The sequence below is a fragment of the Morus notabilis genome, unplaced genomic scaffold (assembly GCF_000414095.1).
Source record: "Morus notabilis unplaced genomic scaffold, ASM41409v2 Scaffold660, whole genome shotgun sequence".
Lineage (NCBI taxonomy): Eukaryota > Viridiplantae > Streptophyta > Magnoliopsida > Rosales > Moraceae > Morus > Morus notabilis.
Genome location: NW_010361509.1, coordinates 1 through 14,695, shown reverse-complemented (window position 1 = coordinate 14,695; position 14,695 = coordinate 1). Strand labels below are relative to the sequence as shown.

Here is a 14,695-nt window from a genome sequence, read left to right as displayed (position 1 = left end):
TGTGGGCCTTGTGCGTTATTGAGATCGTCCTTCGGGAGAGGGATTTGTTGCTTTCGGGAGGAAGCTATGTCGGTCGAAGGGAGTTCGCCGTGCAATTTAGAAGACATGTGGTGTACGCTAAACAGAGTAATTTTGTGATTTCATCACAGCGGCGTCATAGTCTAGGAGGGAGTCCTTGTGTGAATAAGTCCGTCAGTGTTGTAATTCTTGAAGTATAGTGAAACTGTTTACTATCTGGGTGTGGCCCCGTATAGTGGGTGTGGGTGCGAACGGCGATAACATATCGTGTCCATTTATTTTTACTTTCTGCAATACTGTCTTTCCTTGGTAATTAATTTGAATAGTAAGAAAGGTAGTAGTATTCCAGATAGTATTACAACATCATCTGAGACATCAGATGTAACATCATATCTAATAAATAGGATTCAATTATCTCATATATACACTAGAATATTATAAGATTACACTTCATTACTTTACAATTTTAACTCGTACTTTCTAACAATTATTCACAAGAAGCGTTGTTCGATTTTTCTTTAAGATAAGCTTTAAAACAAACCAAACAATGTAATACAAATAGATGGAATATAATAAAAGGAGATAAAAGAAATAGAGAGATCATAAGTAGAGTTTCTTTAGGAATTGGAGTAAATTAAGATATATTTTAATTAATATTTATCTGTTTTGATTTATTTTAATTTGATTATAATTAAGATTTAGATTTGGTTTACAATTATAATTAGAACAGCTTTAGAATTTATCTATCTATAAATAGACCTCTCAATATTCATTATTTTCATACTAAATTACTCTGCCATCGCTCTCCTCCTCTACGTACACGCACAGAAAAGGAAAAAAAGAAGAAAAAAGAGAAAAAAATCGTAATCAATATTAGCAAGCAAACATGAAGAAGAATTCAATCTTCCTCCTCTTCTGCTTGACATTTAGTGCTTTCACAGTCGGACAGGCTTCCGCCAAGCCGCCGTCTAGGAGATTACTCTTTTTTGATTTTCCAATATTCCCAAAGCCGATTGAGCAGCCGCCAGAACCACCGATGCCGCCGCGGGCTCCGGCTGCCCTCTTGGATTGCCCTGCCGGGCGTAACGCATTGCAATGCCTGCCCCAATATGCCGGCCACTCCGGAACTGATCGCACTCCGATCAACTCCACTTGCTGTGCCATTCTCTACAACGCCACCGCCGAGTGCGCAGGTGACAGATGGCCCGATTTCATTCCTCCAGCGCTGGCCTATTGTCAACGGGAACATCCCGAGCAGGACCCGTCTGCGCCTCAGTTATCCCCGCTACCGCCATCGCCATCACAACCATCGACGCCGCCGCAGGCTTCGAGTGCCCTTTCGGATTGCCGACACACATATTTGTATTGCATGGCCCAATTTGCACACCACGAAATTGATCACAGTCCGATCAACTCCACTTGCTGTGACTTCCTGATCCACAACGCCACAGAAGAGTGCGCCGGTTCCCACGTGCATGATCTTTGGCCTCAATCCATAGCCTACTGCCAGCCTCCCGAGCAAAACTCGTCACCGCGTCAGGCACCGTTGCTGCCACCACCGCCACCACCATCTCTGCCGACTCCAGAGGAATCAGCACAAAAGTGTTTGTCTTTCATTAACACCATGCAGTCTTGCATTAACGAAATCATGTCCGGATTCTTCAACAAGAGATTGGGAATGGGGCCGGGTTGCTGCACCGCCATGTCTAGTTGGGGTGAGGATTGCTTCACCGAATTGTCCCGACAGTTTCCGGATCTTTTCTACCCTTCTTGGCTCAGACAACAATGCTCTCTCCCTTAATTACTTTATTATTTCGTTTGCCATGGTTTTACACAATTAGGAATTCTTCTAGCTCCATGTTAAATTTATTTATTAATTTTTATATTATTTCCGCTGCATATTCTTATAGGTTTTTATAGATTACATTTTTTTTTCTTTCAGGTATATAGTTTGAGTTTCCTTTTAATTTGAACTGTTAACGTCTATAATTGAATTATTTTTTTATTGAGTTTCTTATATTTGTTGTTCTTGCTTTTTCTATAAGTTGTGGCCCTTTACTGGATGGATTTTAGGTGTGTACATATTCATTCTCTCCATATCTATTCCTATTAGGATTGTCGAAAATAATGGTAAGAAAACTTAAAAACTTTCAAAAACTTTTGAATTTTGATATAGAAATCATAATTCGTCCTTTCAAAATTTTATCAAACTATTTTCAAAAAAAAAAAAAAAAAAAAACTTAAAAAAGGATAAATATATTGAAACAATATTATTGAGTTTAATATTCTTTTTCTTTTTTTTTTTTTTTCTGTTTCCCTTGTATATATTCTTATCACCCGATTTTAAAATTTCCATTTACTTTACTCACAAGCGATAGCCATGAAAAGAGAGAAACATATAGGTTCGAAATTTAAGATGAGTGACAGTTATTACTATATTATCATTCTTAATGACTAATTATAATCACCATGTTTTTTTTTTTTTTACCACTAATACACCGCTTATTGGTCAAATGATTTGATATACTCCTTCTATCGTAATGTTTTCCCTCCCATAACCAACTCCTCTTTGAGTTCGTTACTTGGATGTGTAAAATAAGTGATTATCAGTTAATCCCACACCTATCTCTTCCTATGCATGCCAGATGTCGCTTATAATATAAAGATCCAAACCTTTCACTCATGATGACTCTTTAAAAAAAAAATCTGATTCTTTTAAATTACATACTTTTACTAAGTCTTTGCTCCAATTCACTAATTAATACGTTCTCAATTAAATTTTCCGTAATGCATCATAAAACGGCATTACATACTTCAATTACATGCATGAAGGCTAAACCAGTCGATTTTTTTTAAAGGAATTATTACATCTTAAACTTTATCGGCGATGTGTTGTCTTTCTCTTTGTACGATGTGTTTCATTTTTTCTAAGAAAAATACGAACCATCAATTTTTTACCACATTAGAAGCATATGTTCAGATTATATTTAATACACAAGTTTATATATTTTTTTAGTCAATACTTGATTTGGACTTCAAAAATACCCGATATATCCTTAACTAGGAAAAAATCATAAAAAATGAAAATTGATAGTTTTCTAATTTTCATAAGCACCAAGGAGATGTCTTGTTTTAAAAGTACTTAAAAATTAATTCATTTATTTGGTTGTAATTTTAAGAATTCTCTCGAATAGAACATGAATATTTTTATGTTGACAAACTTACCCTTGTGCTATATATAACACTAATATTTTATCCATCAATATAATATATAAAATGTAATATAATATAATAAAACTATTATTATATAATTATTATATTATATACAATAAATATATTATAATTAATAATCATGTGTAATGAACTATAATAGATAATAATATTAGAATTATAAGATTATATTAATATTTAATTATATTAATTATTATTATATTATTAATATAATAAAAATAATTATATTATACAATAAAATAATAATATTAAAATTATTAGTATAATTATGGTATTATTTGTTAAAATATTACAACTATATTATATTATATCATATTATATATATTATATTGTAATATTATTATATATTATATTATAAGATATAATTATGTTACAATATATTATATATTATTATAGAATATTAAATAAATATATTATAATTTATAACTATATTATAAATTAATTATTATATTATATATAACTATCTTATATTATAATATTTTTTATTATATATTATATTATAAGATATAATTACTATATAATATATTTTAATTATATTATAATATTGAAGGGTAATTGTGGAAAAAAAAAGAACTTAGAATGATCATTTCTCCCATATGAGGAAACAATGATGATTCACTTAAAATGGGTGAATGACAATTCCTTTTGAATAATAATTCTTTTCTTATAAATCCAACCAAACATCAAACTAAAATTACATTTCATTCTATTCCATTCTTTTCCACCCAAACAAACACGCCCATAATGCTTTAACACCGTGTCCCAACATTTTTTCAATATAATTTCACCCTGTTGCAAGCAATTTATTATTGTGAAAATATAGATGATGACTACTAGAGATGAATGTATCAGAAAAAGGGTCGATAAATAAAGGACTAAAGTTAAGCAATATTGTAAATGGTATTTGATGTAATAATCAAGTGGGAATATGCCACCATGCACCCAAATATTAAAGAGGAAGGGTCTCCGAGGAGCCTGACTTGGTCAACGAAGAGTAATATTCTCTCATATATATATATATATATCCTCTTTTTTAATTCATTTTCTCTCTCCAAAGCTATTCTTAGACTTTGCCATGCAAATCAGTAGATCACTCCCTCCCTCACGCACCATTAATCCTCCCTCAAATCAACACAACCCCAACCTTCTCCTCCAAAACACCACCCCCCAAAAAAAATGTTAATCCACAAATTCAAAATAAGCAAATTACCAAATCCAGTTATACGTCTCCAGTACTCTCCGAACAGCGGCTCGTTTCTTTCCGGACCATCTTCTCCTCCCCTTCTCCGGCCCACCAATGGCCGCTGTTCGCCGTCGCCATCATGACCATCATCATCTTCTCTCTTTCTTTCTCATCTTCTCTCTCCTCTTGCCTTTCTCTCTCTCCCTTTCGGAAGCCCACGCTATTTTCAAGCACAAAAACTCCTTCAACCAAACCAATAATGCTCTCTCGTCCTGGGTCCCGGACTCGTCCCCGTGCCTTTCACGTTGGGCCGGAGTCATGTGCTTCGACGGCATCATAACGGGCCTCCACCTCACCAACATGGGCCTCGTCGGTGCCATCGACATCGACGCCCTGGCCCAGATCCGCGGCCTCAGAACCATCAGCCTCATGAACAACAACTTCTCCGGCCCGATGCCGCAGTTCAACAAGCTCGGCGTTCTCAAAGCCCTTCTCCTAACCGGGAACTCCTTCTCCGGCGAAATCCCGGCAGATTTCTTCTCCCATTTGAACTCGTTGAAGAAGGTCTGGCTCAACGAGAACAAATTCACCGGAAACATACCGAAATCCTTGGGTCAGTTGACCCATTTGATAGAGCTCCATTTGGAGAATAACCAGTTTAATGGTCCCATTCCAAATTTCACACAACCAATATCTTCTCTAGATTTTTCCAACAATAAGCTGGAAGGGGAAATCCCGGGGATTCTCGCGAAGTACAATGCGACGGCGTTTTCTGGGAACGACGGCCTCTGCGGTCCGCCGCTGGAGAAGGCTTGCAGCGGCCGCGGCGCTCAGATGGCGTTGTCTGGTAATTCCCTCAACGACGAGAACGCGAACAACACGAAGCTGATTGTCGGCGGCGTTATCGCGACGATGATCGTCGTTTTGCTGTACGCGTTGCTGAGCTCGAAGAACGGGAGGGAGGACGAGTTCAGCCAGCTGGGGAAGGAGCACGTGGGCGAGGTGGTGGAGGTGGACGTGCGGAGCTCGCACAAGCGGGCGGGTAATTATAGTAATTCGGAGCATTCGAATCGGAGATCGGGCGGGGCTGCGTCGGCGTCGGCGTCGTCGTCGTCGTCTCACCACGGGAAGAGCGGGTCGATGACGGACCTGGTGATGGTGAACGAGGAGAAGGGGAGTTTCGGGATGGCGGATTTGATGAAGGCGGCGGCGGAGGTGCTGGGGAACGGGGGGCTGGGGTCGGCGTACAAGGCGGTGATGACAACAGGGCTGTCGGTGGCGGTGAAGAGGATGAGAGAGATGAATAGGATGGGGAGGGACGGATTTGACGCCGAGATGAGGAGGTTTGGGAGGTTGAGGCATAAGAATATCTTGACGCCTTTGGCTTACCATTACCGGAGGGAGGAGAAACTGCTTGTATCCGAGTATATTTCTAAAGGCAGCTTGTTGTACGTTTTGCATGGTACGTACTATGCAATTTAATAGCTTCTGCATTTATTCTTGAAAGTTATATTTAATGCATGGCAATGCCAATATATTATATGATTTTGTTATATATGATACTGCATGAACTATACATTTGTATGTTTCAAAGAATAAATCACTTTCGAAAAAAAAAAACGTATTCCTTTCAGTTTATAGAAGGGAAAATGTTTATCTGATCGTGATCCCTTTTTTTTTTAGAAAAATGAAAATTTCCGTCTGGACTAGGGAAAAAAATTTAAACTAATCGTTCCTAACGTATGATAAAATATATGCTAATTGTCATTTACATAATAATACAATAGAAAATGAAAATTATCTTATTTTCATACACTTGAGAGTACTCTACTTTTGAAAAGAAAAGTAAAAGTATATTACTCCAGTCTATTCTTCAATTTGAAATAGGAAAAACGTGTAACGCCCACTCTTGTAAAATCATATGTCAATGGTACAATAACATTAATTCATTAGAGTAAAAATGTCGAAATAAAACATATTAATTTCCTTTGTTATCCCACTAGTTTCAAGATTTCAAGTTTAGTCAATGTGGCAAATTTTGATAAGTAAGACAACAAAGTAAGGAAAGCTCTTGGAACAACAAACTTCAACTCATATATCCTCTCGCCACAAATATTTTCTACAGGCGATCGCGGAAGTAGTCACGCGGAGCTGAACTGGCCAACCCGTCTGAAGATAATCCAAGGAATCGCCCGGGGTCTTGGTTTCCTCTACTCGGAATTCTCCTCCTACGACCTCCCCCACGGCAACCTCAAGTCCAGCAACGTCCTCCTGACCGACGACCACGACCCGATCCTCAGCGACTACGCCTTCCAGCCCCTCATGAACCCCGCCAACGCCGTCCAAGCCATGTTCGCCTTCAAGACCCCCGACTTCCTCCAGTACCAGCGCGTCTCCAACAAGACCGACGTGTACTGCCTCGGCATCATCATCCTCGAGATCCTCACCGGCAAGTTCCCCTCCCAATACCTGACCAACGGCAAGGGCGGCATCGACGCCGTCCAGTGGGTCATGTCGGCCCACGGCGACGTCGACCAAGAGATGGAGCTCCTCGACCCGGAGATCGCCGCGAGCACGGTGGCGGTTAACCATATGTTGCAGCTCCTCCACGTCGGGGCCGCCTGCGTTGAGAGTAATCCGCAGCAGCGGATTGACATGAGGGAGGCCATTAGAAGGATAGATGAAGTGCAAGTTTGATCATGAAAATGATTATTTATCAGCTATATATACACACACACACACACACACACACACATGTCATGTGTATGTATTATGTATATATAGTTTGGCTAACTAATTAATTTGCAGGTGATCAGGGAAAGAAGTAAGTACTTAGGTCTGAAATATTTGAATTATATATAAGCATCTGGATCACATATTGGTCAAAGGGCGATCTAAGAGATCCGAGAGCTTTTATATTATTATATCTTTAAAAGGCCAATGCTTGGATTTTTTCTTGTCGTTTGGGGGACTCAATTTGAGCATGTGTTTTGTTTGTGAAGATGAATTAGTGATTAGGAAAACGTTTACACAAAAACTTGAAATGGTTGGTCAAGAAGGCAAGGTAGGTTTGAACAATAAGGACTATATACTGCTGTTTCAGTTACTCATGTATCATTCATTAATTTGTTCTTCATAGGTTAGTAGAATCTATGGGCTACAGTTTTCTCTTTTTAATTAGTATTTCTGTAAATTTCATGTACGTTGCATCAGTTCAATTAATTGTCAGTGAAACAATTTCTCTTGAGAAAATTTTAGTGGCTTTGCATTGTTATTTCGTAGGAAGTAGATTTGCAATATGACTTTTGTACGGTGTAGCTTTGCAAAACTAGAGGCAATTAATTCGTTGACTTTCCTGTGCCTTACAATTTAAGTTCAGGTCGAATTTTAGTGAATTTAGCACAAAACAGATATTCACGTCTGGTACATGAGAATTTCGGCCTAAAATTTGATGGAGGTTATCAATTTGACTATTTGAAATGGATGGTTATAAAGAAATGCAAGATTGTTTACATTTTCAACCACAATTTCTGTTTCTGCCGATAATACTGCATTCATATAGGTTTATAGAACTATATGGAACGTAAAATTTTCTTGTAGCATTGTAATAAGCCAATTTATTGGGGAAACTATTCTCATATTATGTATAAATTTTTCTGTCCTTCAAATTAAAACATATTTGTTGTCAAAAGTTTAACCTACATTTAGTTTATTTGCACGTACGTAATCAACCATGCGAAGAAAACGACATGTAGATTTAAGTTGTTGTTTACTAATTTGTTACAAAGATTTTTCGGAGATTTTATTTTAAACGACAAGCAAATGATATGTCTTTCCTCCTGTGTTGTTTGTGTTTGTTCAAGTATGAGAACGCATGTGGATTACATTAGAATAAATAAATTAATCTGTTGTTTCTTGAAAAAAAAAAAAAAAAAAAATTTGTAGACAGACGTTTAAATTTTTCTATTCCTTATGGTAGGAGAAAGTACTACCTGCAAATGATATGTCGTTTGTCCATAAGTTCGTTGTCTCTTTTCGAGAAAGGAAGAAAAAGTTTTCTGTCGTTAAGTATTGAGAACGACATGCCGTTAGAGTAAAATTTTTGCCATCAGTTATTGTAAAACCAGACTTAATTCGTTTTAAAATAATTTTATTTTTTATATAAAAATAAAAATAAAAATATTTTTAATTTCATACATAAATTATTTTTAAAAATACTTTTAGTAGTTTTATTAAAAGATTATTTTCAGTATAAAAAAATTCATTATTGTCTCTCTCTTTCTGCTCTTAAGAGGAGAAAATGAAAAACGATTAAAAGTCATTTTTCATTTCTCTCTTATTTTATACTAAATCAAAAAATCATTTTTATTTTTATTTTTTATCTTTATTACACCAAACGTCATTTTGAAAATATTTTTATTTTTTTCTCAAAAAACATAAAAAACAAAAATATAATCAATTCTAAACACGGTCGTAGTTTCACGTTTATTTATTTGATCCGTTATGTTAAATTTAGTTTTTAAAAACATAATTAAATTCTATAACATCAGTGAATTGATTGGTAATATTTTACTATCTTGATTCTTGACTCAAAATTCTCTGTACTTTTTAAGATTGAGGCAGAAAAAATAGCGAAAAAGGACAAAAAGAAAGAAAAATGTTTGAAGAATGTTTCCGTGGCTATTCCTTACAATACGTGGATTCGAAAAACGACACTACGTCGATCTGAAAAATAAAATAAAATAAAAATAAAAATAAAAAGAAACGCTGTTCAGATCTTCAAAACCAGGCAACGTGGAGATTTCTGTTCAGGTGATTCTCTCTCTCTCACTCTCTAAAAGCAGTGACGTCCCGAAATGTACCGGACGGCGGTGAAGCGGCTGCTCCTCGGCGTCTCAGCCGGTGGCAATCGTAGCTCCCGTATTCGATATCCTCCATTTCAAAGCTTCTCCTCTTCCGTGGACTCTCAATCATTCACCAACCAAACCCCTAATCAACACCCTCAAAACCCTAACTCGTCAGCCTCCGATTCGCCGTCTTCGTCGTCGTCGTCGTCTTATTCAGCTTGGTCGGCTTCATCGACGACGGAAGAAGCACGGCACAACCTCGGACAGAGGCCGAGACCGGAGTACGAAGACGAGCAAGCTCGCGTGCTTCGCGCCTCGCTTTTTCATGTGGTCCGTACATTTTCCCCAATTTTATTTCAACGCGAATTTTATTAGAATTTGATTTTGAAATTGTGACGTTTGGAATGATTCGGTGCAGCTAAAATTGGGATGGACTGAAGCTGCGATGATCGCCGGTGCGAGAGACGCTGGTGTCTCACCGGCTATAGTAGGGTCATTTCCAAGGAAAGAAGGGGCTCTTGTTGAGGTATATTTATATATGTTTCTTCCATATATAGTTCTGGTGTTTATCAGTAGATTAGTTCCATTTTATATATATTTCGGTTATGTTGATGTATTGTTTGTCCGCTGATGGTGATATTATAAGTTAAAACAGTAATTTTTTGTTAACTAGTTTAGTTTTCTTCACTTTATTTTCACTTTGCGTATTACTTTGATACAGAGTTTTGTTGATTTCTGTAGTTCATATCTTGAAGAGTTTATGTTCGCGTTTTTTTTCCGGTTATCTTCGTATTTTGTTCAGCCACTGCTGGTAAAAATAGGAGCAGTGATTTTACCGTTTTTCTGAAATAATTAGGCTTAAAGTTTAAAAATATTTTGCACTTAACGAAGGTGAACCATATCAAATGTTGGATGTCATCAGAGTTTTGTTTGGCTGCTATTATGTGAAGACAGTTTCATTTATTTTTCTGATCGCCTGTTGCGACTTTAAAGCATATTTCAAGATAAACTAAACTATAAAATGCTTGGGAAATACGAATTAAGATTGAGATTGGCTAATATCATTTAGATTCGAAAAATGTTGGGGATGCCAACTCTTATCCCAACTTTATGTACCGACATTGAGTTGTCATTCTTCCATTGGTAGTTGTTTTAAAGGTTTCCGTATTAATTGGCTGGAGCGTATGCCAGGTGACTTATAAAAGGATAGGTTGCCATATTATTTAATAATAAAAGATTACATTTTCCAATGAAAATGTGATAACTTGAAGTTGGTACAAAATGTTAAGATTAGAATTGGTGTCCTTAGCAATACTCTTTAGTTAATGTTTTGAAGCTCATAGGATTAGTGTTTGGTATATGGAGGTATTTATGAGAAGTTCTTCAAAGTGCACTTCTTTGACTAATGTTTTGCTTTATGCATTTCATTGTTGCAGTCTTTCTGTAGAGCAGACCAGATGTTTTCTCTACACACTAATCTTGACCTGTTTTACTGTTATTTCCCTCACAGTTTTTCATGGATGAGTGCTTACAAAGGCTTGTTGATAGAATCGACTCCGAACAGGACTTGAAAAGTTTAATACCTAGTGAGCGCATTTCCAAGCTTGTTAGAATTCGCTTGGAAATGCAGGCTCCCTACATACCAACATGGCCTCAAGCTCTTAGTATCCAGGTATTGTCCTTTCTTTTCTCCCTTTCATGGCTTGGGATGTGCAGAATAGCTTTTACTAATTTTCTTTTGCAGGCACTTCCAACGAATGTCCCGACGAGTTTTAAGCAGCGAGCAATGCTTGTTGATGAAATCTGGCATGCTGCTGGTGATGAGGGCTCTGATATTGATTGGTATGTGAAGCGTTCTGTCCTTGGAGGAATATACTCAACAACCGAGATCTACATGCTTACTGATAAATCTCCAGGTGTGCAATTTCCATTCTACCTTTTTATTAGAATCGGATTTGTGTTCTGTTCCTTAATTTGTATTGTGCCTATTTAGACACTGGCTTCTTGGCTCCTTGCGTTGTAAGGAACAGAGTGTTTGTACCTGTCCCTATGGAAAATTCTCTCATGTAAAATACTAATATGGCAGCTTGCTGTTTCTGACAGATTTCCGCGATACATGGGCTTTCTTGGATGCTCGCATCAAAGATGCCTTTGATTTGAAGAAAACCATTCAAGAGGTGGCTCTCCCTTTTTCTGTTACTCTTTTGGAACTTAGCTTCTTCACTCTGCTACTTTGTTTTTCAGAATTACGGTTTGTTAGTGCATATAATCTTATGTTGAAATTTTGCAGGCAAAATACTTGGCGGAAGCTGTTGGAGCCGGAATGGGAGGTTCTTTGCAAGGATTTGTTAAGAGAGTTTTTCAGGGGTGAATGCTGAGATAACTTGCAAGCATCAATCAATTTTATGGTTTCCCAGACCATGTTAGCTTTCTTTTAGCTGAATTTACAAAATTTACGTTCTTGAATTATATTTCGGCCTGTAAATAACGGGAATGCGATCATATCTTGGGAATAGAACGATGAAATAAAATTGGTTCTTTGAAATAATGTTCCCGCAAATTCTGAAGTAAGAGCACTTGTTCTATTAACGCAAGCGAGCGCAACCATATATCTTAAACGTGTCGTTTTTAAGAAGATAGAGAAAACGACACAAAATTCTGAAAGGTGGACGTGAAACGACCAAAATTAAGTCCGAATCATTTTTGAATGACATGTGCTAAAAATATAGAAAAAGATGACAAGTAGAAGACAAACATTTCTTAAATAGTTTCTCAAAAACGTTTGGTCACTTTGGTCAGTTTTAAATTTTTTGAAATCGCTAATTAAATTAATGTTCCAAGTTAAAGAAAACTTTTAAACCAACTAAGTAAAGTAATTAAAAATAAAAATTAATTAACTTCATTTGTTTTTATTTGATTTGGTTTGGTGTGTCCTTTTTTTTTTTCTTTCAACGGCCCTTAGAAATGGACAATAACATGACAATTGACACAAGCATGTTTCTCGAGTACTTGTATATACAAAAATAAAAAGAAAGAAAAAAATACACACACCTGACACCATATGTTTCTCAGGCACAACTTAGAAAAAGAGAAAAGAAAAAAGAATTTTTGTCATAGCAATTGTGTTTCTTTCTCCATTAAAAGTTGTAATGTTAATTTTTGGATTTCCCTTTTTTTTTTAAGGACATAATCTATTTATTGTCCACATTAAAACATCTGCAGCTCACATTGTTTGGAATTATTCTTATTTTTATTTTTTACGTTTTTTAAAAATAAAAATGAGAATGATTTTAAAATGGCATTTAACACAATTAAAAATAAAAAAATAAAAATAATTTTTTAATTTAATATAAAATAAAAAAAAATAAAAGATGATTTGTAGTCGATTTTAATTTTTTATTTTTATTTTCTTCTCTCTCAAAAAAAAACAATAATAAATTTTTTATACTAAAAATAATGTATTAATAAAATTAATAAATATATTTTTAAAAATAATTTTTTTTAACATAAAAATTTTTTATTTTTATTTTTATATAAAAAATAAAATTATTTTAAAATGAATTTCAATTGCTCACGTTTAACACCTACAACGCCCTTAAACCAAAAAAAAAAAAAAAACGTTCTTTTTTTGGTAGAACAGCGAGAACAGCTAAAACGTGCTTACCAACAACGTTTCTACCGTAGAAATTCTTGTATTTATTTTTTCAAGACTTGACCATTGACCTAAAAAGACGCGAAGAAGACAAAAGAAAACAGAACAAAAAACGAAAGGGAAGGGAAGCTCTGTTGGAAGTAGGTGGGTAGTAGCCAAGAATCGTGCGCAAAAAATGGCGAGTGCTCCAGAGATCGTGGCGAAACTGAATCTGATTCCTCATCCAGAAGGCGGATTCTACGCCGAAACTTTCAGAGACTCTTCTGTTTCTCTCTCTACGTCTCAGCTCCCTCCCCAATGTCAGTTTCTCCTTTTTCCTTATTCCCTGATCTTCTCCATTTTTATCCTTTTGCTTTTACTTTCATCATTTTCACATCTTCTTCAGTTGAATTTCCATCATAGACTTGTTTCGGATGCTACGAAAACTGCGAAATCGATGAGATTCGAAATTGAGGCGTAATTCTTACTTATGGATGAGAATTTGGTTATCGTTACATCTCATGGAAGATGGATTTGGTCATTTTCATGTTCTTTTAAACCATTTGAATAAATTATAGTTGTTATTGAGCTCAAATCTTGTGAATAGAAGTGCTCTAATTTAGTTGAACGATATAAATACGTTTACTTGATTGAATTTTGTTTGTGAATTAGTATTTGGTTTGCTAAATAATTGTTAGTTTAATCTGCAGACAAGGTTGACCGAGCTGTGAGCTCATGCATTTACTTCTTGTTGCCATCTGGGTATGTTTCACGCCTTCATCGCATTCCCTGTGCAGAAACCTGGCATTTTTACTTGGGAGAACCTATTACGGTATTTATACAGTTTGGATATTGAGATGTAGATATTTTTTCATGAACTTCAGAGAACCCTTTATTTTCAATCATTTTAGCAGCGAATTACTGTAGGACCTGTTCTTTATAACTATCGGCAGTTACTGTTGTTTTTCCTGTTATTCGCGCTAAAAATTTACAACACCTACATAGAATTGTTCCAATCACAAAATCAGGCCGTTGAAAACATAATCCAATTGCTGAAACAGCAGCTTCTAATAAAAAAAAAAGGTTTAATTGACAGAAACCATAAATACTATCAAAACGTTTAGAAGATAATCTTTGTTCTTCCATTCCTCTCTATTTGCTTTCAGGTAGTGGAGTTGAATGAAGAAGATGGTAAGGTCAAACTGACCTGCCTTGGACCCGATTTGGTTGGAGATAATCAGCAACCACAGTACACAGTCCCTCCAAATGTATGGTTTGGTGCATTTCCAACCAATGACCTAAGAATTTTTGCTGATGGGACACTGCTGAAAGCTGCTCCACGGGATGGCGAGAGGCACTACTCTCTCGTGGGATGCACCTGCGCACCGGCCTTTCAGTTTGAGGACTTTGAGCTTGCAAAGCGCTCTGATCTTGTTTCGCGGTTTCCCAATAGTGAGGCTCTTATATCTATGCTTACCTTCCCTGATTGAGCAGAACTTGTCTTTATGAAATCACAAGTTAAAAATGATGTCTAATGTTGGGTCTTGCTATGTTTCTTCACATTTTCCCGTATTTTTTCCATTATGATACCAGTTTGTGATGACTATATTCACTGTGCACATTGTCTTATTAAGACACTTGATATGTAAGAGATATGTAAGATTAACTATTCATTGGGGTTAAGAGAGGCCTGCCTGTGCAAGTTGCAAATTGGAATAACTCAAGCAAACTTCATTAGTTCTTAGGAATTACATTCATGATCTGTGGGCTTTTTTTTTTTTTTTT

The 14,695-nt window shown here is 36.1% G+C and overlaps 4 protein-coding genes across 4 annotated transcripts; all 4 read left to right on the top strand.

Annotated features, from left to right (window-relative positions):
• Nucleotides 1-995: 995 nt before the first annotated feature.
• Nucleotides 996-1,909, top strand: LOC112091930. The gene has a single exon (XM_024166667.1). The coding sequence runs from the start codon at nt 1,055-1,057 to the stop codon at nt 1,817-1,819; it is 765 nt and encodes a 254-aa protein (XP_024022435.1). The 5' UTR covers nt 996-1,054; the 3' UTR covers nt 1,820-1,909.
• A 2,637-nt stretch (nt 1,910-4,546) lies between these two features.
• LOC21387078 (pollen receptor-like kinase 3) lies at nt 4,547-7,129 on the top strand. Its single transcript, XM_010099705.2, has 2 exons — nt 4,547-5,894; nt 6,558-7,129. The coding sequence occupies exons 1-2, from the start codon at nt 4,547-4,549 to the stop codon at nt 7,127-7,129; spliced, it is 1,920 nt and encodes a 639-aa protein (XP_010098007.2).
• Nucleotides 7,130-9,205: 2,076 nt separating this feature from the next.
• LOC21387077 (ubiquinone biosynthesis protein COQ9-B, mitochondrial) lies at nt 9,206-11,839 on the top strand. The gene is made up of 6 exons (XM_010099704.2): nt 9,206-9,609; nt 9,698-9,805; nt 10,790-10,951; nt 11,024-11,195; nt 11,383-11,456; nt 11,570-11,839. Exons 1-6 carry the CDS (start codon nt 9,289-9,291, stop codon nt 11,648-11,650), a joined length of 918 nt encoding a protein of 305 aa, XP_010098006.1. The 5' UTR covers nt 9,206-9,288; the 3' UTR covers nt 11,651-11,839.
• A 1,180-nt stretch (nt 11,840-13,019) lies between these two features.
• On the top strand, nt 13,020-14,516 carry LOC21387076. Its single transcript, XM_010099703.2, has 3 exons — nt 13,020-13,230; nt 13,621-13,742; nt 14,077-14,516. Exons 1-3 carry the CDS (start codon nt 13,107-13,109, stop codon nt 14,398-14,400), a joined length of 570 nt encoding a protein of 189 aa, XP_010098005.1. The 5' UTR covers nt 13,020-13,106; the 3' UTR covers nt 14,401-14,516.
• Nucleotides 14,517-14,695: the final 179 nt, after the last annotated feature.